Source organism: Somniosus microcephalus, chromosome 11 (assembly GCF_052327205.1).
Source record: "Somniosus microcephalus isolate GS21.2 chromosome 11, FLI_Smic_1.0, whole genome shotgun sequence".
Classification (NCBI taxonomy): Eukaryota; Metazoa; Chordata; class Chondrichthyes; order Squaliformes; family Somniosidae; genus Somniosus; species Somniosus microcephalus.
In genome coordinates, this window is record NC_140997.1 from 44732887 (window position 1) to 44758048 (window position 25162).

General features: G+C 45.0%; 1 protein-coding gene across 1 annotated transcript in view; it reads right to left on the reverse strand.

Annotated features, from left to right (window-relative positions):
- LOC147110530 (uncharacterized) overlaps positions 1 to 25162 on the reverse strand; it is a 543691-nt gene that overhangs the window by 47877 nt on the left and 470652 nt on the right. The window contains exons 5-6 of the mRNA XM_086000591.1: positions 2883 to 2964; positions 1685 to 1822 (exon numbers count right to left, since the gene is read on the reverse strand). Coding sequence (XP_085856717.1) covers positions 1685 to 1822; positions 2883 to 2964 — 220 coding nt within the window. The remainder of the gene's footprint in view (positions 1 to 1684; positions 1823 to 2882; positions 2965 to 25162) is intronic.

Consider the following 25162-nt stretch of genomic DNA (forward strand, 5'->3'; position numbering starts at 1 on the left):
GCTGTCTCATTCTATAATTCTAAAGTGCTTGTTTGCTGGAGTAACCCTTAGTTGTGCATATTATGGTGCATCAGAAAAGTCAAATAAAATAAATAAACTCAAACTTCCACAGTTTTCTAGTTTTAGCTACAATAATGTATAGATCTTAACAAAAGCTACTTCAATACCATAACTCTCTTGGAAAACAAATGTTACCAATTCAGTTTTTCTTTGAAAATTAGTCATAATGTAGAGCAGTCCTGATAAGCTACATCGTATTAGGGTTTGCTGACAGTCACCATTGAAGCTCATACATGAAGGATGTCCACTTTGGTGAGGTACTCAAGGGCGGCTTACAGCTGGGAACTGTATCACAGCAAAGAGTCAATGGCCTAGAAATTGGTCCATGCAGTGCCCGTTTTTCAGGTGCTGCTCGGACTACTAAGGCCCCAATCTGGCGGGCTTGAGCTGTGCGCACAATTCTGGCCAGAAGTGCGCCACCCGCCATATCGGGTAAGGACAAAAAATATGCATCCTTTACCCACGCCTGAAACAGGCATTAGGCCCTTTGCAGATGCTATCATCTTAGTCTGCACCCTCTCCAAGGCCCTAACATCCTTCCTAAAGTAAGGTGTCCAAAGCGGGACACAATATTGTAATTGCAGCCTAACCAATGATTTGTATAGGTTTGCATTACCTTTTAGCTTTTACACCTTCTACCCCAGTTTATAAATCCTAGAATCCCATATGCTTTTCTTTAACATCTTTATCAACAAATCTTCCAACTTTTAAAGAACTTCTCTGCTCCTCTACTCCTTTTAAACATTTACCATTTAGTGTATGAATGCTGTTTTAAAAATAAGGGAGCATTATATTATGTAATACACAATATATCATTCTGCCATCATGGTGAAGCTGTGTCCTCAGGATGTCCCAAAGTGCTTTACAACCAATGAAGTACTTTGAAGTGTAGTCACTGTTGTAATGTAGGAAACACGGCAGCCAATTTACACATAGCAAGGTCCCAAAGCAATGAGATAATGACCAGATAATCGTTTTTTTTTAATGTTGTTGGTTGAGGGTTAAATATTGGCCAAGACACTGGGTAGAAATCCCCTGCTCTTCTTCGATATAGTGCCATGGGATCTTTTACGTCCACTTGAGAGGGCAAACGGAGCCTCGGTTTAACGTCTCATCTGAAAGACAGTACCTCTGACAGTGCAGCACTGTACTGAACTGTCAGTCTAGATTTTTGTGCTCGAGTCCCTGGAGTGAGATTTGAACCCACGATCCCCCCTGACTCAGAGGCAAGAGTGCTACCCACTGAGCCAAGGCTGACACAAAGTATAACTGCTGTTAAGTAAACACTGGGTGCAGGTCAGAATGGTGATTGGCGAGGTCAATCAGGGGATAGACCTCCTGACTCCTGTGCCAATTAAGGTATTTTGACTGCCTGAGGAATTTTGTACATTCCAAATGAATACCTTTGTTTCATCATATTTTTTTTGAAGTCTGACAGAAAGTTTGAGTGGGACACTTGAACTGTGACAGACAGGAAATGCATGCTAGGTGCACCTTTAATATCTACTGCAAAACCTGAAAGAAAAACGATGCATGCTTTACAATCATTACTTTGCATCAACTTACTAGGCCTTTCAGAAAGTTAAGGACAGTTATTGAGAGAGTATTATCATATTATACATACCAGTGTCCTGTGGGAGGCACAAAATATACACAACAGTGTACTCTAGAATCGGGAATCCGCTTTTTCCGGTTGATATTAATCTCTTCCCTCAGGTACTTCTCATACTGTTCATTAATGTATTTCAGAATTGGTTCCCAGCTGTAACACAGGATTCTTTGATTATAAACTTTTCAAGGTTCAATCAAAAGAGCCGCTGTTTCGCATTCCTGAGGACCTTATCTGGAAAGGTGACATGTGCTACTTGTTCTCCAGCTAAAACTCCTCACGGTTTGTTTGGAAATTACTTATATGAAGATCAAAATCAAAACATCAAAGTATTAAGATACGTAGAATCGTTAATTGGTAAAACAGGGTGCTCGCAAATTCACAAACCATACCTCCTAAGCTTCCTGTTGGCTTTTCCTCTTTGTTCAGCTAGGACGTTGTCACAAAGGAAGTATCTGCTAATCTAGTTATTATAGGTAAGCAGTCTCTCAGTACCACACTTTTTCTGATGCTTACCTAGCAAACAGATGCTCAAATGTTTTGACATCACAAACTACTGTTGCATGGGGTTTATGTGCTGCAAATTGGAATCTGATTAGATTTGCAGATGTCAGGCATTTAAGATGGCTCATGCTACCCTAAATACTCGTTTGATATCAGCCAAGATAGACTCCAGAGTGTCGTGTTCTGTGCCACTGTCTAGCTTTTTCTAATATTTGTCAAAAACACTGACATTACACTAAAAGCTACTCCTCAACGGAGGCAGCTGGTACTTCAAAAGAGTAAAAGAGTTTATTTTGCAACAGAACTGGCAGTCAACACAAGTACAACACTTTCATCACCTAAACTACTGGAATTCAAAAAGACTTCATCAAAGTGTTTTCCTCATCTCCCACCCGAAAGGTCGTTCTTTTGAGTCCCAAGGAAGTCTATCATCGGATCTTAGTTGCTTCCACTGGGTAAGTCAGATTAATTGTTGGCCTCACTGCTCAACATGTAGGGGCAAGTTATGTTCTTCCTTGGTTGGAGGAGGGAGGGTCTGTTTGTAGTCCTTTATGAGCAGTCTAATTTTATATTATGTAAATGTTGATTTAAGTGGTGTAAATTACTGAATTGTCGCTATTAAGAAATCGTTGATAATTACTTGAACTTTTTCTTTTAACAGGCAAATCAATGCACAGTATCTGAATCACACAAGAAACAGTTAACATACCAGTTCTCATTGTTAATTTGATCTCCAAATCCCGGTGTGTCGATAACTGTCAGATTCATTTTTACTCCCTTTTCTTCAATAACTAGAAGAAGAAAAATGTTAAAAAATGTATCAGGAAGATCAGACAGATGGAGTGTACAACCCAAGGAGAACATAAATAGCATAATGTCCACAGTAATCACATCTGGAGACAAAATCCAGTGTTTAATGACCTCTTCTCCCCCCCCGGCTCAATAATATCACATACAGATTAAATATGATAGTACATATCTCCCTCACTCTTCCTTCTTAGTTGTAAAATTAATAGTGAAGAGGAAATAATGAATTTAAAGGATTAAAAAAAAGTCCCCAGTTTAATTTTGTGTGTTGAATTTTCTGATCATCAAGGTGAGGAATGTTAGTGCTGAGGAACAGAACACTTTTCCCATTTCAACCACCCTGTGCCAGCCCTCCCATATCTGGTATAGCAGGGTTCGAATGCTGGCTAAACCTTGTTCTGCTCGGTCACATCCTGCCTCAGTCCCCAACATCACAGTAGCAGTTTCCCATTTCCACGCTAGCTATCCTGCGGTGTCACTGAATGAAACTGCCAATTTATTGCTCATTTAGGCGCAGCTCTGTGCTATGGGACTACACCCACCTGAAACTATTTTCATGTAGGACCATTACAGCCAACAATTAGAGGAGACTTATCCCATCACTCAGGGCTGCTTTATCGGTCAGGGTTGGATTTCAGCTCAGTTCTCTGAGCTATACGTGTCTAACCCACAGCCTCATACACCCTCACTCCACCCCCACCCCAGCTGTTTTCAGTATAGTTTCATTTCTAGAATTGGATAATATTTTAAAAGGCTTAAAGTGACAGTGTAAAGCAAGCTGCAATTTTTGGTGCACAGTATGTCAAGTCAATGCAGAAAGAGTGAAGAGCTGCATTTTGAACTGGTCATCAAAGACAGAAATGGATCCATTTCAGCTCTTCTGTGCTTAGTTAGGACCAGACTTGGTCTACTCGTGATTTCAGCAATGTTTCTGTTCTAACTATCCATCCTACCAATGAACAATCATTGGCGTTGAGAATCAAGTATCTTAATCATGGGCCTTCATTTGAATTTGGTAAGCACCCTTTGAAGTCAAGCTGCCTGTTAATCTGGCTGCTGTGAGTGCTGACAGATCGTCATGACAAGAAAGAAAAACTCAGTTTAATTCTGACTTCAGTTTTGTTGAGGGCGGAGGTCACACAAATGGAATTGAATATTCTATTGTTCCTTTACAAACATTCTCCAGAATGGTTATCGTTATGTACATAAGCGATATCTGCTCTTTCAAATATACCACTCAGCTACTTGTCATTGCATTTGATGGAATGGTTTGTATTGTCCAGCACAAGAACATTCTACAAGCTAACTACCCAGGAGTTACTTCAAGCACTAGAAGGAAGCTTTAGGTGTCTGTCAGTGAACCAGATGAGTCATCTTGGAGCTGAACGAAAACTAATGTCAAGGTCTTTTACAGAAGTGAAATACTTTCAGATTTAATACTTGTTGTTTGCAGAAGTTAACAGCAGATAACTGACATGATCATTTTACAGTGATTCAAACCAACTTTATCTGCACTAATTACATTTTCTTTTGAACTGACGAGGTCTGAGGCCTAAATTAGAATTTTATTGAAATTACATGGAGATCTGTAAATGAAACTACATTCTTACACATAGAAAGAAAGAACTTGCATTTATTTCACCCTTTCATGTCCTAACAGCCAATGAAGCATTTTTGAAGTATAGTCACTGTTGTAATGTAGGAAATGCAGTCGTCAATTTGTGCACAGAAAGGTCCCACAAATAGCAATGAGAAAAAGGACCAGATAATATTTTTAGTGATGTTGGTTGAGGGATAAATGTTGGCTGGGCAACCGGGGAGAACTCCCCTTTTCTTCTTTGCATAGTACCGTGGGATCTTTCACGCCTATGCGAGTGGCCAGACGGGGCCATTTCCTGTGAAAGACGACACTGACAGTGCAGCCCTCCCTCAGTACTGCACTGGAGTGTCAGACTAGATTATGTGCTTCAGTCTGTGAGCCGGGAGGTTGTGTGTTCAAGCCCCACTCCAGAGGTAAAAGTGCTACCATGTACATAGTTTAGATATACAGGATGTACTCGCACCCTTTCACATACCATTTTTCCAAGTCCTTTTTTATCATCTATTGGAATCCCTCTTCTGTTGGGGTTAGACAGGCAATCTGCTGTGACCCTCTGCCTAAGCCACTCTCAGCTACTCAATAGTAGGTGCCCAAGAACAGTGTGAGTTAACTCTCCCTTCAGTTTGTCATTCCTGCCCCACTAGCTCTTCAGTTGACATTCTAAACGCTTGTGGTGAAGTTCCCTGTAGTACCTATGTCCTACCACTCCAGGGCGCAATGCTCTGCAGAACAGGTGCTGCTCCGCTGAGGCCACTTTCTGTACATCCTTCTGGCATCACTTACGTTTTGGCTTGGAAGAGGTGTCAAGGCAGGTAGCGTGCTTTACAGTCAACGTGACAGGACACAACTGGAATTAGGAGCGCTTTGTAAAGGAAAGCCCAGTGCGTGGTTAATTGGGACATATACTCAACCAGGGCGTTGAATTACAGTATGTCGTCGAATTACATTATGCAGACGACGCTTGCATCTGCGCTCACTCGGAGGTCGAACTCCAAACCATTGTCAACACCTTCACCGAAGCGTACGAGAGCATAGGCCTTACACTAAACATCCGTAAGACAAAGGTCCTCTACCAACCTGCCCCCACCACACAGTACTGCCCCCCAATTATCAAAATCCACGACAAGGCCTTGGACAACGTGGACCATTTTGCATACCTCGGGAGCCTACTGTCAACAAGGGCAGACGTCGATGACGAAGTCCAACACCGCCTTCAGTGTGCCAGTGCAGCCTTCGGTCGCCTGAGGAAGAAAGTGTTTGAAGACCAGGACCTCAAACCCGGCACTAAGCTCATGGTCTACAGAGCAGCAGTGATACCTGCCCTGCTGTATGCCTCAGAGACATGGACCATGTACAGCAGGCACCTCAAAGCACTGGAGAGGTACCACCAACGCTGCCTCCGCAAGATCCTGCAAATCCATTGGCAGGATAGGCGCACCAACGTCAGTGTTCTCGCTCAGGCCAACATCCCCAGCATCGAAGCTTTGACCACGCTCGATCAGCTCCGATGGATGGGTCACATTGTCCACATGCCAGATACGAGACTCCTAAAACAAGCGCTCTACTTGGAGCTCCGACACGGCAAGAGCGCCTCAGGTGGGCAGAGGAAACGCTTCAAGGACACCCTCAAAGCCTCCTTGAAAAAGTGTAACATCCTCACCGACACCTGGGAATCCCTGGCCCAAGACCGTACAAAGTAGAGAAGCATCCGGGAAGGCGCCGAACACCTCGAGTCTCTTCGCCGGGAGCAAGCGGAAGCCAAGCACAGGCAGTGCAAGGAGCGCATGTCAACCCAAGCACCCTACCCGCCCGCCCCTTCAACCACTGTCTGCCCCACCTGTGACAGAGACTGTGGGTCCCGCATTGGACTCATCAGTCACCTGCGAACTCATTTTTAATGTGGAAGCAAGTCATCCTCGGTTCCCGGGGGACTGCCTAAGAAGAAGAAAAATACTCAACCACTTGTTGTTCTAAAAGGAGGTATTGTGGATTCACGAGGCAGTTTGAAACAGACTGCTGTTTTAGATTACGTTTGTAATGAAGTTATTCATATCTTCTGTAAAATGACGGGGAATGGAACACTTCTCTATCTTCGTGCAAACTCAACGTTAGCCTTATCCCCATTGGTGGCAATGCATCTGCGCTTATTTTATCAGTTTTTTTTAGCTTCCGGTGTAGGCAAATGTGATCCGCAGGAGAGTTTTGGTGTAAATTCTCGTCGGCAAGATTGGGGTAGAAATTGGTATAAATTTCAGCATAATTTCTGTACATGTGCGATCTGGGCCTATATTGCAGATGTGGGCTGTGGATTTGTGCTCACAGTAAGTGGTTGGTAGAGCCACTTTTAAATCCAACCATCATCACCATTAAATACTAGGAACAATTTGTTGAATTCTTCAACAGCAAGTGCGAATCAAATTGTTTGCAGACAAAAATTAATTTTCACAGGAAAAATGACTGGAGTGACAATAACTATAAAGATTCTTAGATCTCTTTCCCGCTGCCACCCCCAAAGGTTTTGCACCCGGATCCCGTATTTAAGAAGAGTAAAACAAGGTTACACTGCAGTAGGAGTAAATTGGCGCAGCAGGCAGTGGAAACCAGTTTTCTAACCAATCAGCAGGGGTGACTCATTTGGCTGTAAACAAACAAACAGTATAAAAAGACCAGTCCTAGTGCGAGCAAGCACTGAGTGCGAGTCATCAAAGAGTGCTGTGAGTTTGGGTGGGGGTGAGTTAGGGTAAGTGGGGTGTTAGGTGCTCTTTTCAAACTTTAACTCTGTGGGTTGTAGTTAATAAGGCCTTTCTGGTGCAGAGTGACTGTTGGTAAACAATTTAACTGGTGTAATTAGAGGGATTGATTTAATTTAAATCCAATTAATTAAAGGGGATACTAGCATCTAAAATCAGGCAGAGGGTGTCCATAACTAACAATAAAAAATGTAATTAATTACATAGAATGGAGCAGGTGATGTGTTACTGTTGCAAGATGTGGGAACCGGTGGACCCCATTGAGGCTCACGGTGATTACGTCTGTGATAAGTGTCTGCTGCTACAGGAACTCCAGCTCCGTGTTGATGAGCTGGAGTCTGAGCTTCAGACACTGCGACACATCAGGGAGGGGGAGAAGTACCTGGACTCTGTGTTTCAGGAGGTGGTCACACCTATGAAGTTAATTAATTCAGATGTAGTCCATGGTCAGGGACAGGACGGTGTGACTACGAGTGAGGCAGGTACGGGGATCCAGGAGGTAGTGTTGGAGGAGCCGCAGCCCTTGCTCTTGTCCAACAGGTTCGAGGTTCTTACTCCCTGTGGGGACAGGAGCAGGGACTGCACGGAGGATGAGCAACCTGGCCACAGCACCGTGGAACGGGGGGCCATTCAAGAGGGGGGAGTAAATAGAAATGTTGTAGTGGTAGGGGATAGTATTATTAGGGGGATAGATAGAGTTCTCTGCAGCCGAGAGCGAGAGTCCCGAAGGCTGTGTTGCCTACCCGGTGCCAGGGTTAAGGACATCTCCTCTGGGCTGGAAAGAAACTTGCAGTGGGAGGATCCAGTTGTCGTGGTCCATGTTGGTACAAACGACGTAGATAGGACTAGGAAGCTGGTTCTGTTAAAGGAGTATGAGCAGCTAGGGGTCAAATTAAAAAACAGAACCTCAAGGGTAATAATCTCTGGATTATTACCTGAGCCACGAGCGAATTTGGCTAGGACAAATAAAATTAGAGAGTTAAATGCGTGGCTCAAAGACTGGTGTGGGAGAAATGGGTTTTGCTTCCTGGGACACTGGCACCAGTACTGGGGCAGGAGGGAGCTGTTCCGTTGGGACGGGCTTCACTTGGCCAGTGCTGGGACTAGAGTCCTGGCGGATCATACAACTAGGGCTGTAGAGAGGGCTTTAAACTAACTAGTGGGGGGGAGGTTCCTAGAGAGCAAATAATAAAAATGACAACAGAGAAGGTCATAGACTTAGGTAGCAGTGGGGAAATTAAAAACCAGAGCGTGTCAGGAAGGGGCAGAAGGTATGGAGTAAAAGGTAAAGTAATAAAAAGGGCAAAAGCAGGAACTAAGTGTCACAAAACATATTTGAAAGTTCTCTATCTGAATGCACGTAGCATTCGTAACAAAATAGACAAGTTAATGGCACAAATAACTACATATGGGTATGATCTTGTGGCCATTACAGAAACATGGCTGCAGGGTGACAATGCCTGGGAATTAAACATACCAGGTTATTTAACGATCAGGAAGGACAGGGTGGTGGGGTGGCTATGTTAATAAAGGAAGGAATCACTGTAATACAGAGAAATGATATTGGGTCAAAAGATCAGGATAATGAAACAGTTTGGGTGGAGATAAGGAATAATAAGGGGAAAAAAACACTTGTGGGCGTAGTCTATAGGCCTCCGAACAGTTGCAACTCTGTTGGACGGAGTATCAATCAGGAAATAGTTGAGGCTTGTAATAAGGGAACATCTATAATTATGGGGGATTTTAACTATCATATTAATTGGACAAATCAAATTGGGCAGGGCTGCCTTGAGGATGAGTTCATTGAGTGTATTTGGGATGGGTTTCTTGAACAGTATGTAACTGAACCGACCAGGGGGCAAGCAACCTAAGATCTGGTCCTGTGTAACGAGACAGGATTAATTAAAAATGTCCTAGTAAAGGATCCCCTTGGAATGAGTGACCATAACATGGTTGAATTCCATATTCAATTAGAGGGTGAGAAGGTTGGATCTCAAACAAGCGTGCTAAGCTTGAATAAAGGAGACTATGAAGGTATGAGAGCGGAATTGAGTAGAGTGGATTGGGAAAATAGATTAAAGGGTAAGACGATACATTTAAGGAGTTATTTTACAACTTCCAAAAAATATATATTCCACTGAGAAGAAAAGGGTGTAAAAGAAAAGACAGCCATCCGTGGCTAAGTAAAGAAATTAAGGATCGTATTCGACTAAAAACAAGGGCATATAAGGTAGCCAAATCTAGTGGGAGGATAGAGGATTGGGAAAACTTTAAAAGACAGCAAAAAATAACAAAAAGATTGATTAAGAAAGGGAAGATAGATTATGAAAGTAAATTAGCAAAACATATAAAAACAGATAGTAAGAGTTTTTATAGTTATATAAAAAGAAAAAGGGTGGCTAAAGTAAATGTTGGTCCCTTAGAGGATGAGACCGGGAAATTAATGGTGGGAAATATGGAGATGGCAAAAACACTGAATGAATATTTTGTATCAGTCTTTACAGTAGAGGACACTAAGAATATCCCAACACTGGACAAACAGGGGGCTATAGGGGGGGAGGAGCTAAACACGATCAAAATCACTAAGGAAGTGGTACTCGGTAAAATAATGGGACTCAAGGCGGATAAATCACCTGGACCTGATGGCTTACATCCTAGGGTCTTGAGGGAAGTGGCGGTAGGGATTGTGGATGCATTAGTAATAATTTTCCAAAACTCCCTGGACTCAGCAAAGGTCCCGACAGACTGGAAAACTGCTATTTAAAAAGGGCAGTAGACAGAAGGCTGGAAACTATAGACCGGTTAGCCTAACATCTGTGGTAGGTAAAATTTTGGAGTCCATTATTAAGGAGACATTAACAGGACATTTGGATAATCATAATTTAATAGGACAAAGTCAGCATGGTTTTATGAAGGGGAAGTCATGTTTGACAAATTTGCTGGAGTTCTTTGAGGAAGTAACATATAGGGTGGATAAAGGGGAACCAGTGGACGTAGTGTATTTAGACTTCCAAAAGGCATTTGACAAGGTGCCACACAAAAGATGATTGCTTAAGATAAAAAATCACGGGATTGGGGGTAATATTCTGGCATGGATAGAGGATTGGCTATCTAACAGAAGGCAGAGAGTTGGGATAAATGGTTCATTCTCAGACTGGCAATCAGTAACTAGTGGTGTTCCGCAGGGGTCAGTGCTGGGTCCCCAACTCTTTACAATCTATATTAACGATTTGGAGGAGGGGACCGAGTGTAACATATCAAAGTTTGCAGATGATACTAAGATGGGAGGGAAAGTAGCGAGTGAGGAGGACATAAAAAACCTGCAAGGGGACATAGACAGGCTAAGTAAGTGGGCAGAGATTTGGCAGATGGAATACAATACTGGAAAGTGTGAGGTTATGCACTTTGGCAGGAAAAATCGTAGAGCAAGTTATTATCTTAATGGCAAGAAACTGGAAAGTACTGAAGTACAAAGGGATCTGGGGGTCCTGGTGCACGAAACTCAAAAGGTTAGTATGCAGGTGCAGCAAGTGATTAAGAAGGCCAATGGAATGTTGGCTTTCATTGCTAGGGGGATAGAATATAAAAATAGGGAGGTATTGCTTCAGTTGTACAAGGTATTGGTGAGACCGCACCTGGAATACTGCATACAGTTTTGGTGTCCATACTTAAGAAAAGACATACTTGCTCTCGAGTCAGTACAAAGAAGGTTCACTCGGTTAATCCCGGGGATGAGGGGATGGACATATGAGGAGAGGTTGAGTAGATTGGGACTCTACTCATTGGAGTTCAGAAGAATGAGAGGCGATCTTATTGAAACATATAAGATTGTGAAGGGGTTGGATCGGGTGGATGCGGGGAGGATGTTCCCGATGATGGGTGAAACTAGAACTAGGGGGCATAGTCTTAGAATAAGGGGCTGCTCTTTCAAAACTGAGATGAGGAGGAATTACTTCACTCAGAGGGTGGTAGGTCCATGGAATATGCTGCCCCAAAAAGCTGTAGAAGCTACATCATTACATAAATTTAAAACAGAAATAGACAGTTTCCTAGAAGTAAAGGGAATTAAGGGTTACGGGGAGCGGGCAGTAATTTAGACATGAGTCTAGGTTCGGATCGGACATGGCCCTGTGGGTAGCGGAGCGGGCCCAGGGGCCGTGTAGCCTGATCCTGCTCCTATTTCGTGTGTCTAATTCTGTTAGATTCAGGAGATGGTTCTGTGATAGTAGATTGGCGGTTAGGATCAGATCAGCCATGATCTTATTGAATGGCGGAGCAGGCTCGAGGGGCCGATTGGCCTACTCCTGCTCCTATTTCTTATGTTCTTATGTAAATTTTTCTCTGCTTTGAAATTTCTCTTTTATATACATTCAATACGTGAAGGCTATGAGGAAATAAATGTTTGTGGTTTGCTTTCGTCATGTCATTTCCCCAAATCCAAAGGCCACCTTCCTGGGTGGAGGCTGTCCAAACTAAATTCACATAAAAAGTTAGTGGTAGAATCAAAATTATATATTCCAAGATTTTTTTTTTTAGCAGCTTTAACAGATGATCCTACTTCTATTTTTTAAGTTTGTCCCTTAATGAAATGGCAATATTGTAATGGATGAGTGCTAAAGTACTTTCACAAAATGAAATGACACAGCTATCAAAGGATCAAGGCCTAGAAATTGAGTGGGCTTAGCGCCCATTTTGCGGCGCTAGAGGGCATTGCGCTGGACTTACAGCCGGTTTTGAAATTGACTAGGGCCCAACATCGGCGTTACACCGGTAGCGCTGCGCCGGCACCGATGACGTCATCGGTGTGCACAGCGTCCCGGTTGCCGTGGTGACGGGCCCCAGCGCCGAAATTCAGTTGCGGCCGCCTCGCCCGTGGCAGCCGCAACTAAGACTCTGGCAACAGAGTCTTGCACGACTTTGTGCCGGCGCATAAAGGTGGAGCGGCGGCCGGCCGCTTTCCCGCCGGCCGCCTGCCCGCACCTCCCTTCCCGGACTCCCCCACCCCCCCCCCCCCGGAACAGATGCTTCTCGGCTGCGAGTCCGGCACTTCCCCGAGGTGCCGGGCTCATTTTTGTGAAGATTTTACCGGCCAGCGGGCAGGTGCAGGCAGCTCCTCCTTAACTGAAGGAGGAGGCCTGCACTTCCCGAGCCTGCCGCACCGCATCGGGCGCCGCAGCGCCGGAATAGCGCCGCAATGCGGCGCGTAGCGCCAGTTTTCAGGCGCAAACAGCCTTCAGTAGCGCCGGCAGCCGTTTGGGCACGGCGCTACTGAATTTTTGGCGCGCATAGCGCGACTTAGCACCGGCGCTAAATTTCCGGCGTTAAGCCCTGGCGCAGCGCAACCTCAATTTCTAGGCCCAAATCTTTAAAGAAACCTACCACAAACAACTCATAGCTCATGTAATTCAAAGCAGCACCTATGGTTACTAGCACCCGGCACATGACAGTTATGTAATTCCCATGCTCGCTACCAGCCAATGCTTAGAGTGATGCTCATGGCAGTCATGACACTCAAAACATTCAATTCATTTAAAATAATATAGATTTTCAATACTTCAGTGCCAATTTTAGTCAGTTTATTTTGAATGTCTGTTCAGTGATGTGTTTAATATTCATGAATGTTATACAACCAATCCCAAAGTCCTGAGGGAATGCTAAGCTATCCTTATATCTACATATAAACATACTCCAGGAAGCATTCATTGATATCTGCTCTCTCAGGTGAACCTAAAAGATCCCATGACACTATTTTGAAGAAGAGCAGAGGATTTATCCCCGGTGTCCTGGTCAATATTTATCCATCAATCAACATCACTAAAACAGGTTATCTGGTCATTATTACATTGTTGTTTGTGGGAGCTTACTGTGCGCAAATTGGCTGCCGTGTTTCCCACATTACAACAGTGACTCCACTTCAAAAGTACTTCATTGGCTGTAAAGCACTTTGGGATGTCCTGAGGTTGTGAAAGGTGCTATATAAATGCAAGTCTGTCTTTCTTTTGGTGTGTACTACATTATGAATACATCATGGCCTCGAAATTGCAGTTGGAGGCTTGCCACCGGCACACGCCTCCAAATCGGAAAAAAAAATGAACTTACCTGGTGTCTCCGGAGCTTCAGACTCTTCAGGTCCTTAGCCTGCAGGCGTAGATCTGCGCACAGGCCCACGGATCCCAGGGGCGCATACGGTTTGCAAGCATCCCTGGGATTACGTGGGCCAGGCCAACCAATCAAAAAGGGGGATTCCTATAATGCTTATGGGGATTCCATTTACGTACGGAATCCCCATAAGCATAATAGAACTCTCCAAATAAATAAAATTTCACACCACTTAAATAAAAAAATCACGTTCAAAATTCATTAAAAGACCCTTTAATTAAGCATTTAAAATAAAAATTTCATTGAAATTTTTTTTTTCAACATTTAAAAACAGGCCAAAATTTACCTAAACTAATTTCAAATGCATGTGCATGTTTAAATCATTTAAAAAAATTATTTTAACATTTATGTTAACCCTTACACTGGTAAAAGAAGGCCCCATGCCTGCTTTTACCAGGTGTAAGGGTTTTGTGGGCATTCGCTGGGCAAATAGCCCAACTCTGTGCCAGCGAAAGTGATCTTGTAGCGGATACGGTGGATCTGTCCAGCGAAACTTGACAGATCGCTGGTTCCGGGCTTTCTCACATGAGGAAACCCGGAACTTGTGGGGCCATTCTGAAGCACCGCAAAATCCGGGCCTGTATGAATCTAAAATTAGTATTTGTCACTAAAATTGATGCTTTAAAAAAAAAGTTCTTTCATGGGCTAGGCTGATATATGAAGAATGGTGCCCATGGAATCTTACCCCAGCAAGAGTCAATGATTTCAGGAGAGAAAGAGAGGGAAGGGGAATATAGGCCAGAAAACAAACAAACGGAAAAAAATAGAAAATTGGTAGAAGTATGAATAAAACAAACAGGAGACCGGACAGTTGTGTCAAAGTGGACCAGTGTGATCAAGGGACCATAGTCATTAGACTGAACTAGAAATGATTTTCAGAGATCGGCCATTTTATGGATATTGTGACAATCCTCCATTCAGCAAGCGCCAGTGTTACAGGTGGTGGCGAGGAGCTGAAGCACTGATTTGGCTCAAGGTTAATAGGATCCAAACCAACACCAGGATTTAAAAGGAAGAGAGCAAAAAATAGAAAAACCAACTGGATAAAAATAACAAGCCAATCTGGTCAGTTGTTTAAATCTCCACTGAATTCAAATTTTATAATCCAACATCTTAGTTTGTATGTACTTTGTAAACAGTTTTTCTTCTTAAAAAATAAATGCAAAAGCTTTCTAACTCCGATTTCGGACGTCAATTTTCTTCAGTAGCATGTGGCACACTACAAAAACGTATTCTAAGAACAACATTTTTGGATGACAAGACCAGAGGAATGAGAAAATGGGGAAAAAAGGTGTGAGCCCCAAAATATATGTACTAGGAAGGAAGAAAAGAAGGGAAGCAAGGAGGAAAGGAAGGAAGGAAGGTTGGAAGGAATTTCATGACCTCAGGATATCACAAAGTGCATGATTTTTTAAATTCGTTCATGGGATGTGGGTGTCGCTGGCAAAGCCAGCAGTTATTGCTCATTCCTAAATGCCCTTGAGAAGGTGACGGTGAGCTGCCTTCTTGAACCGCTGCAGTCCGTTTGGTGAAGGTACTCCGACAGTGCTGTTAGGGAGGGAGTTCCAGGATTTTGACCCAGTGACGATGAAGGAACGGCGATATACTTCCAAGTCAGGATGGTGTGTAACTTGGAGCCGAACTTGCAGGTGATGGTGTTCCCATGCGCCAGCTGCCCTTGTCCTTCTAGGTGGTAGAGGTCACGGGTTTGGGAGGTGCTGCCGAAGAAGCCTTGGCGAGTTGCTGCAGTGTATCTTGTAGATGCTACACACTGTAGCCACGGTACACCGGTGGAGCAAGGAGTGAATGTTTAAGGTGTTGGATGGGTTGCCAATCAAGCAGGCTGCTTTGGCCTGGATGGTGTTGTTATGTATTGTGTGTTCTATTGTGTGTTCTCCTCCCACCTGTGGTGGCGCTGTCACAGGAGATAAATGGTTGGGTGTTCTCTGTTAAGTTTAGCTCTCTTTGTTCGGAACTTTCCAGAACTTCCTTTCCTTCCAATAAAGCACTTCATGTTTGAATCTCTGAGTTCTGAGTCCTAAATTGTGTCTAGGTAGAAAGGTACCGACACAACAGGTGTCAAGCTTCTTGAGTGTTATTGCAGCTGCACTCATCCAGACAATTGGAGAGTATTCCATCACACTCCTGACTTGTGCCTTGTAGATGGTGGAAAGGCTTTGGGGAGTCAGGAAGTGAGACACTCGCCGCAGAATACCCAGCCTCTGACCTGCTCTTTTTAGCCACAGTATTTATGTGGCTGGTCCAGTTAAGTTTCTGGTCAATTGTGACCCTCAGGATTTTGATGGTGGGAGATTCAGCGATGGTAATGCCATTGAATGTCAAGGGGCAGTGGTTAGACTCTTGCTTGTTGGAGGTAGTCATTGCCTGGCACTTTTGTGCCGCAAATGTTACTTGCCACTTATCAGCCCAAGCCTGAATGTTATCTAGGTCTTGTTGCATGTGGGCATGGACTGCTTCATTATCTGAGGAGTTGTGACTAGAACTGAACACTGCAGTCATCAGTGAACATCCCCACTTCTGACCATATGATGGAGGGAAGGTCATTGATGAAGCAGCTGAAGATGGTTGGGTCTAGGACACTGCCCTGAGGTACTCCTGCAGCGATGTCCTGGGGCTGTGATGATTGCCCTCCAACAACTACAACCATCTTCCTTTGTGCTAGGTATGACTCCAGCCAGTGGAGAGTTTTCCCTCTTATTCCCATTGACTTCAATTTTACTAGGGCTCCTTGATGCCACACCCAGTCAAATGCTGCCTTGATGTCAAGGGCAGTCACTCTCACCTCACCTCTGGAATTCAGCTCTTTTGTCCATGTTTGGACCAAGGCTGTAATAAGGTCTGGCGGAACCCAAACTGGGCATCGGTGAGCAGGTTATTGGTGAGTAAGTGCCGCTTGATAGCACTGTCGACAACACTTTCCATCACTTTGCTGATTGAGAGTAGACTTTTGGGGTGGTAATTGGCCGGATTGGATTTGTCCTGCTTTTTGTGGACAGGACATAGCTGGTCAGTTTTCTACATTGCCGGGTAGATGCCAGTGTTGTAGCTATACTGGAACAGCTTGGCTAGAGACGCAGCTAGGTCTGGAGTACACGTCTTCAGCATGACAGCCTGGATGTTGTCGGGGCCCATAACCTTTGCTGTATCCAGTACATTCAGCCGTTTTTTGATATCACGTGGAGTGAATCGAATTGGCTGAAGATTGGCTTCTGTGATGATGGGGGCCTGAGGAGGAGGCCGATATGGATCATCCACTTGGCACTTCTGGTTGAAGATGGTTGCAAACGCTTCAGTTTTGTCTTTTGTACTCGTGCGCTGGGCTCCGTCATCATTGAGGATGGGGATATTCACAGAGCCTCCTCCTCCCGTCAATAGTTTAATTGTCCACCACCATTCACGACTAGATGTGGCAGGACTGCAGAACTTTGATCTGATCTGTTGATTGTGGGATCGCTTAGCTCTGTCTATAGCATGCTGCTTCCGCTGTTTAGCATGCATGTAGTCCTGTGTTGCAGCTTCCCCAGGTTGGCACCTAATTTTTAGGTATGCCTGGTGCTGCTCCTGGCTCTTCTGCACTCCTTATTGAACCAGGGTTGGACACTTGGCTTGATGATAATGGTAGAGTGAGGGATATGCCAGGCATGAGGTTACAGATTGTGGTGGAATACAATTCTGCTGCTGCTGATGGCCCATAGCGCCTCATGGATGCCCAGTTTTGAGCTGCTACATCTGTTCTGAATCTATCCCATTTAGCACGGTGGTAGTGCCATACAACATGATGGAGGGTGTCCTCGGTGTGAAGATGAGACTTTCGTCTCCACAAGGACTGTGTGGTGATCACTGCTACCAATACTGTCATGGACAGATGCATCTGCGACTGGTAGGTTGGTGAGGACGAGGTCAAGTAGGTTTTCCCTTCATGTTGTTTCTATCATCACCTACCACAGTCCTAGTCTGGCAGCTATTTCCTTCAGGCCATGGCCAGCTCGGTCAGTAGTGGTGCTACCGAGCCGCTCTTGGTGATGGACATTGAAGTCCCCCAGCCAGAGTACATTCTGTGCCCTTGCTATCCTCAGTGCTTCTTCCAACTGGTGTTCAACATGGAGTACTGATTCATCAGCTGGGGGAGGGCGGTAGGTGGTAATCAGCAGGAGGTTTCCTTGCTCATGCTTGACCTGAAGCCATGAGACTTCATGGGGTCCGGAGTCAATGTTGAGGACTCCCAGAGCCACTCCTTCCCGACTGTATACCACTGTGCCACCACCTCTGGTGGGTCTATCATGCCGGTGGGACTGGGCATTCCCAGGGATGGTGATGGACGAGTCTGGGACATTGGCTGAAAGGTATGATTCTGTGAGTATGACTGTGTCAAGCTGTTGCTTGACTAGTCTGTGGGACAGCGCTCCCAATTTTGGCACAAGTCCCCAGATGTTAGTGAGTAGTGCTTTGCAGGTTTGACTGGGCTGGGTGTGCCATTGTCGAGTCCAAAGCCGGTGCCGAGGTCGATGTCGGGTGGTCCGTCAGGTTTTATTCTTATTATTGTTTCTCGTAGCAGTTTGTTACAACTGAGTGGCTTCCATAGGAACTTTTACATCCACCTGAATGGGACTTGAGACCTTCTGACTCAGAGGCAAGAGTGCTACTGTACATGATGTCTGTAACACAAATGTAATACCAGCATAAAGAGAAGTCTGATGACTGTCCTAACAGGAGTCAACTGCTGTAAGGAGCCTGGACAGAAACCTCGTTAGATCAAAAATGATCAATCAGACATACTAATGGCAGTGTTATTGCAACAAACTGCAGGAGAGTAAGGCCATGTGATCTAGTTTTACCCATTTTCTATAAAAGGGATTTGAAATCATAAGCTAAGCCTTTGACCAACACAAACTTAATGAATAGACTGCTCTCCTGCAGCATTCACCAGCATTTTGGTTTGCGCTACTCATTTTGCTTAAATAACATTCTGTGAACCAAATTCACAGACACAACACAATACAAATTTTAATGAACAGGAAAGATTAAAATTAACTTAATAATACCCAGGACCTTATGTTGTTCTTAAAGCTTCTGAGTCATCACAACTGTCTTGTGAAAGGATTCAACATCACGGCCCGGATTTGGTGGTCAGCAGCGAAGGGACGGCGCTCACCGATGACCTTGAAGAAAGCTGCCCACAAAGACTTAGCGTGCTCTGTGGCATCAATTTCCCTTTTTCCGCTGTGACTTTCAATCTGGCACCATCTATAGGGGATCTGTGGCATCCAGCAACAGTGAAGTCATCAAGCAGACTGAGCAGCCAATCAAATTGAAGAATTCTCTCAGACAACAAACCAGGAAGTAAAAAGCAGGTTTTATCATTCACTTTTTAATCATTTTACAGCAAGCAAAATAAAGATTGTGACATATACATAGGATTAAGGTAGAAGCTGAACTATCCTGAACAAACTTAGAAAAAATAAAAATTAATTATTTTAAAAATCTATGGAATTTCTATCATGGAATGGAGGGAATGACACCCCACACTTATAAAATTAGTTTTTCAGCTTCAGAGAGGTTGTTCAGCAGTAATTATGACTTATTATGCTGTTAAAAACTCAGTTATGCTTCATTCAACAACCACTTTCAATGGTTTTTGCAGCCAGAATAGTGCGTAAAAAGTTGAAGTTCACGTCAAACCAGTGATTCTATGTTGATTACATCTGCGAAGACTACAACAGCGCACCCTGTGGAGGAGCAGGGTATCAATGGCGGCAACGTCTGGATTTCCCAGTTTAACTGTGCATGTGCGGACGCCAGAAGTTGCTGTCAGTTTCACACAGTAATGACAGCGAGCGCCGACGGTTTTGCCGTCATTACAACCGCAAATTCCGGGCCAATGTCACACAGACCTAAACTGCAACCAGACGCAGCAACTGCAAGCAAGAACTGCTAGATCCAATTTTCTGAAAACACACAGCTGAATCATGGGGTTGTGCTATGGTCCCTGGCATGGCAAGTGAAATTCCATTCTTGCCACATTTATACTCAGCAAACGGCTAAAACGTAAACTTTCCAGATATGGGAAGGGACACTGCCTTTTGGTGGTGGTCCAATTGGTGTGTTAAATCACAGGGTAACGTGATAGACTTCAGACTTTCATACATTGCAGAACTATTGTGATTCAACGCTACTGGAATGCGAAAACACAATAATTCACACATATTATAAAACCCTCTGACGCAAGACTCTTAAATTAATTCTGGCATCTTTTGAAAATTTAGACAAGAGATTAATTCTTCTATTAATAAAATCTCCATGGGGAGGAGGACAAGTGGGATGAATTGCACAATTAAAACCATATACTCCGGACTGAAACTCAATATATATCAAATAGTTCTCAGCTGTGAGTTATTGCATTCTAACTCTTGGCAAAATGGTTTTCCTGAGGAACTTTGACATGCTAATCGGGCTGTTTTGATAACCAACATATACTGCAGTGCTGCCTCAGAACCAGCAGTCTAATATAAAGTAAGGTGTCATTTGTATCATTGGGGGCACGGAGACCCACCTCAGGATGGACTGAGATTACCGCAGGAGACACTGAGATTCACCGCAGGAGACACTGAGATTCACGATAGCAAAATACTGCAGATGTTGGAAATCCGAGATAACAACAGAAAATGCTGGAAAAACTCAGCAGGTCAGGCAACATCCGTGGAGAGAAATTTGAGTTGACGTTTCGGGTTGGACCCTTCTTCAAAACTGGAAAGAAAAGAAACTAGATCGGAGGCAGGGCTGCGATCGGACAAAAGAATAAAAGAAACAAAAGAAGTAAAAGAGATTAGAAGCTAGACGAGATGGTAATAGGCTGGGATTAGGTGTAAAGTGTACTGGCAGGGCAAAAGATAGCTGCCAGGTGTGAGAGAGAAACAAAAGGAAAGGGGGGGGGGGGGAAAGGAGTGGAACAATTACAAGAGAAAATGAAATGGGGGCCGAGCTTATGATCTGAAATTGTTGAACTCGATATTGAGTCCGGAAGGCTGCAGACTGCCTAATCGGAAGATGAGGTGCTGTTCCTCGAGTTTACGTTGAGCTTCCGTGGAACAATACAAGAGGCCAAGGACGGTGAGGTCCGAGTGGGAATGGAGCGGTGAATTAAAATGACAGGCGACCGGAAACTCGGGGTCACCCTTACGGACTGAACGGAGGTGTTCCGCAAAGCGGTCACCCAATCTGCGTTTGGTCTCCCCAATGTAGAGGAGACCGCATCGTGAGCAGCGAATACAGTATACTAGATTGCGAGAAGTACAAGTAAATCGCTGTTTCATCTGGAAGGGGTGTTTGGGGCCCTGGACAGTGGGAAGGGGGGAGGTATAGGGGCAGGTGTTACATCTCCTCCGCTTGCACGGGAAGGTGCCAGGCGAAGAGGAAGGGCTGTTTGGGGTGATAGAGGAGTGGACTAGGGTGTCTCGGAGGGAGCGGTCCCTGCGGAATGCTGAAAGGGGAGGGGAGGGGAAGATACTTTACACCTAATCCCAGCCTATTACCATCTCGTCTAGCTTCTAATCTCTTTTACTTCTTTTGTTTCTTTTATTCTTTTGTCCGATCGCAGCCCTGCCTCCGATCTAGTTTCTTTTCTTTCCAGTTTTGAAGAAGGGTCCAACCCGAAACGTCAACTCAAATTTCTCTCCACGGATGTTGCCTGACCTGCTGAGTTTTTCCAGCATTTTCTGTTGTTAACACTGAGATTCACCGCAGGAGGCACTGAGATTCACCGCAGGAGACAATGAGATTCACCGCAGGAGGCACTGAGATTCACCGCAGGAGGCACTGAGATTCACCACAGGAGGCACTGAGATTCACCGCAGGAGGCACTGAGATTCAACGCAGGAGACACTGAGATTCACCGCAGGAGACACTGAGATTCACCGCAGGAGACACTGAGACCCACCTCAGCAAGTGGTTTCACTTGCTACCTCCAATGCCAAGAATAATGGCGGCAATGGCAAACAGCTGTCATCAGTGGCAGTGGTATCAGGCTCATTATTTTATTCTAGTCACACACAAGCTGAGGCTTTGGTATTGCTGTCTTGTACGAGGCTCTGTGCAGGACCAGGAAGGATGTGCAACTAGAGTGACCAAGTTTCAGGTGCAACTTTGTAGTACCTGTGCCATCTTATGCAGGTACAAATCTTCCACATGTAGTTCTTCTGGTGTTGCTGAATTTGCTTTAATATAAAATTGGGCATTATCACATTGCTGTTCGTGTGAACTTGCTGTGTGTAAATTGGCTGCCGCGTTTCCTACATTACAACAGGGACTGCACTTCAAAAGTACTTCATTGGCTGTAAAGCGCTTTGGGACGTCCTGAGGTTGTGAAAGGCGTTACATAAATGCAAGTCTTTCTTTTAAATACAGCACAACAGGAATTGAATTATATTAAAATGTAAACATAAGTATCACATTTGCTGCTGCATAAAATTTCCTGGCAGCCAATGTGCTCGTTCTAAAGCAGTTTTGGCAGCAGGTGCTTACGGGAACTGAATCAGTCTTGAAAATTCTAAAAGTGCAGATGCCCCTTCAAAAAATTTAACATCCTCCACCTCGCCCCCCACACCCGCCAACTCTGTTGGGTCACGTGGCCCAGCAAGACATCTGCATCACCTTGTGATGGGGTTTGTCAGAGTCTTGGCTGAGGCCTGTACTTCACAAATTATGAGCTTACCACTCGGCTTGGCTATCTGCTGTAACTCATCGAGGACGAACTACTGACATTTCATCCACCTTGAAGCGTGTCGGCCGTAGCATCAGCGTGGGAAGCTGTGAAAGAATCCAGACCCCGCCCCCCCACTCCCCCCGCCACCACCAGCCGGTCAGTGGGCGGAAATGACTGATGGCACAATAGGAGTGGAATACTGCCACACTCAATCTTAACAGTGTGCAGTTCGCAGATTCAAATTCCTTCCTTGCACTGTGTAGGCTCCACTCTCACAGCGGCACATTATATAGACACGCCCCAATTATTTATGTTCAATGCAAGAATAAACCACAGCTCCAATCGTGCCATTTACAAGATTTACAAGGATGATACCAGAACTGAGAGGTTATAACTATCAGGAAAGGCTGAACAGGCTGGGGCTCTTTTTCTCTAGAAACGAGAAGGCTGAGGGGGCGACCTGGTAGGGCAGACGTAGAGAAGGTGTTTCCACTTGTGGGGGGAGACCAGAACTAAGGGGTCATAAATATAAGATAGTCACTAATAAATCCACTAAGGAATTCAGGAGAAACTTCTTTACCCAGAGAGAGGTGAGAATGTGGAACTGACTACCACAAGGAGTAGTTGAGGCGAAGAACAGATGCCTTTAAGGAGAAGCTAGATAAGCACATGAGGGATAAAGGAATGGAAGGCTATGCTGATAGAGTGAGATGAAGAGGGGTGGGAGGAGGCTCATGTGGAGCATAAACACCGGGATGGACCTGTTGGGCCGAATGGCTTGTTTTTGTGCCGTACAGTCTATGTAATTTCACTGTGTTCAGGAGAAGCTGTTGACAGTAAAGCAGTTTCAAATCTGTGTGGTGCACTCTGCAGCTGTATTTACTTTATTGATTTGATGCAGTGCACCAGCAATAAACAACGACACTCGACAAATGTTTGTTTATAGGGATTCCCTCCAAGTAGTTGCTCAAGGGTGATCTCTTAATGCAGTTGCTCTTTTTTTTAGTGTTATTGTTTACTCAGCAGCACATTTCCACAACCCGCTGCTGAATGAGATAGAAAGCCCTGTTGCTGCAATACAAAAATTCAACTGAATGTTCCTGCAGTGTTTCCCTCTCAAATTCCCAGGGTGGGGATTCTAACTGACAGCGGGACACCACTGGTTTCAGTTCGTTTCCCAGCTGCTTGCAGCAGTACGAGACCCGCAGCGATCTTAACCGCCGGGCCTCATTGGTGTGCTGCTGGGCTCACTTCCGGGTGGGAATAAGCAAGAAGTGGCTGGCAGCCTATGAAATATTGGGCGGCCCTTAGTCGCCCGACGGCACCCAGCTGTGTGTGGGGAAGGTGGTTCTGTGGCTGGCCGGGGGTGGGGGGGTGGGTCTTGCAATAGGGAAGGTCTGAAGTAGAGACAGGGGAGGCCTAAACCTTCCTTGTGGTGCCTGGTCCCACAAAGGAAAGTTTAAAAAAAACTAACCTGGAGAGGCCTCTTCAGACAGCACCTGCCAAAAGGCAAATCAGCTGTGAACCGGAGCCCGGTGACAGATGACGAATGGACGGCTGGTGGCCTTCCTGGTTGGAGCAGTGGGGTCTCTACTCATACCTCTCAACATTAGTGCAGTTGAGATCAGAAACTCATTGAAGTATCATGAGGCAGCACACTCGTGCTCCAACATACTGCAATGGAAAGTTGCCCACCCACTAGCTCAATGGTGGTTATTAATTAAATCAAACAAAAACCCTTTTGAGCAACATTTCTTTTTTAAACACCCTGCCCCCCCTCCCAAGGCATGAGATGGGGAAATACAACTTTCCACCTTTTTGTCATGCAGTGTCAGGGGTCAAACCCTCATAGATTATGGTTTAGATGGGGGAATAAAGGGTTTTCTCTGTCCCAACATTGCAGGAAAAGCTGCTGTCTGCATTACATTTACTAGATGCATGCTTTTACTTTTTTTTATTCGCTTATGGGATGTGGGCGTCGCTGGCAAGGTCAGCATTTATTGCCCATCCCTAATTGCCCTTGAGAAGGTGGTGGTGAGCCGCCTTCTTGAACCGCTGCAGTCCGTGTGGTGAAGGTACTCCCACAGTGCTGTTAGGAAGGGAGTTCCAGGATTTTGACCCAGCGATGATGAAGGATCGGCGATATACTTCTAAGTCAGGATGGTGTGTAACTTGGAGGGGAACTTGGAGGTGATGGTGTTCCCATGCGCCTGCTGCCCTTGTCCTTCTAGGTGGAAGAGGTCGCGGGTTTGGGAGGTGCTGCCGAAGAAGCCTTGGCGAGTTGCTGCAGTACATCTTGTAGATGGTACACACTGCAGCCGCGGTACGCCGGAGGTAGAGGGAGTGAATGTTTAAGGTGGTGGATGGGATGCCAATCAAACGGGCTGCTTTGTCCTGGATGCTGTCGAGCTTCTTGAGTGTTATTGCAGCTGCACTCATCCAGGCAAGTGGAGAGTATTCCATCACACTCCTTACTTATGCCTTGTAGATGGTGGAAAGGTTTTGGGGAGTCAGGAGGTGAGACACTCGCTGCAGAATACCCAGCCTCTGACCTGCTCTTGTAGCCACAGTATTTATGTGGCTGGTCCAGTTAAGTTTCTGGTCAATGGTGACCCCCCAGGATGTTGATGGTGGGAGATTCAGCGATGGTAATGCCGTTGAATGTCATGGGGAGGTGTTTAGACTCTCGCTTGTTGGAGATAGTCATTGCCTGGCACTTCTGTGGTGCGAATGTTACCTGCCACTTATCAGTCCAAGACTGAACATCGTCCAGGTTTTGTTGCATGTGGGCATGCACTGTTTCATTATCTGAGGAGTTGTGAATGCCACTGAACACTGTGTAGTCATCAGCAAACACCCCCATTTCTGACCTTATGTTGGAGGGAAGGTCATTGATGAAGCAGCTGTAGATGGTTGGGCTTAGGACACTGCCCTGAGGAACTCTTGCAGCGATG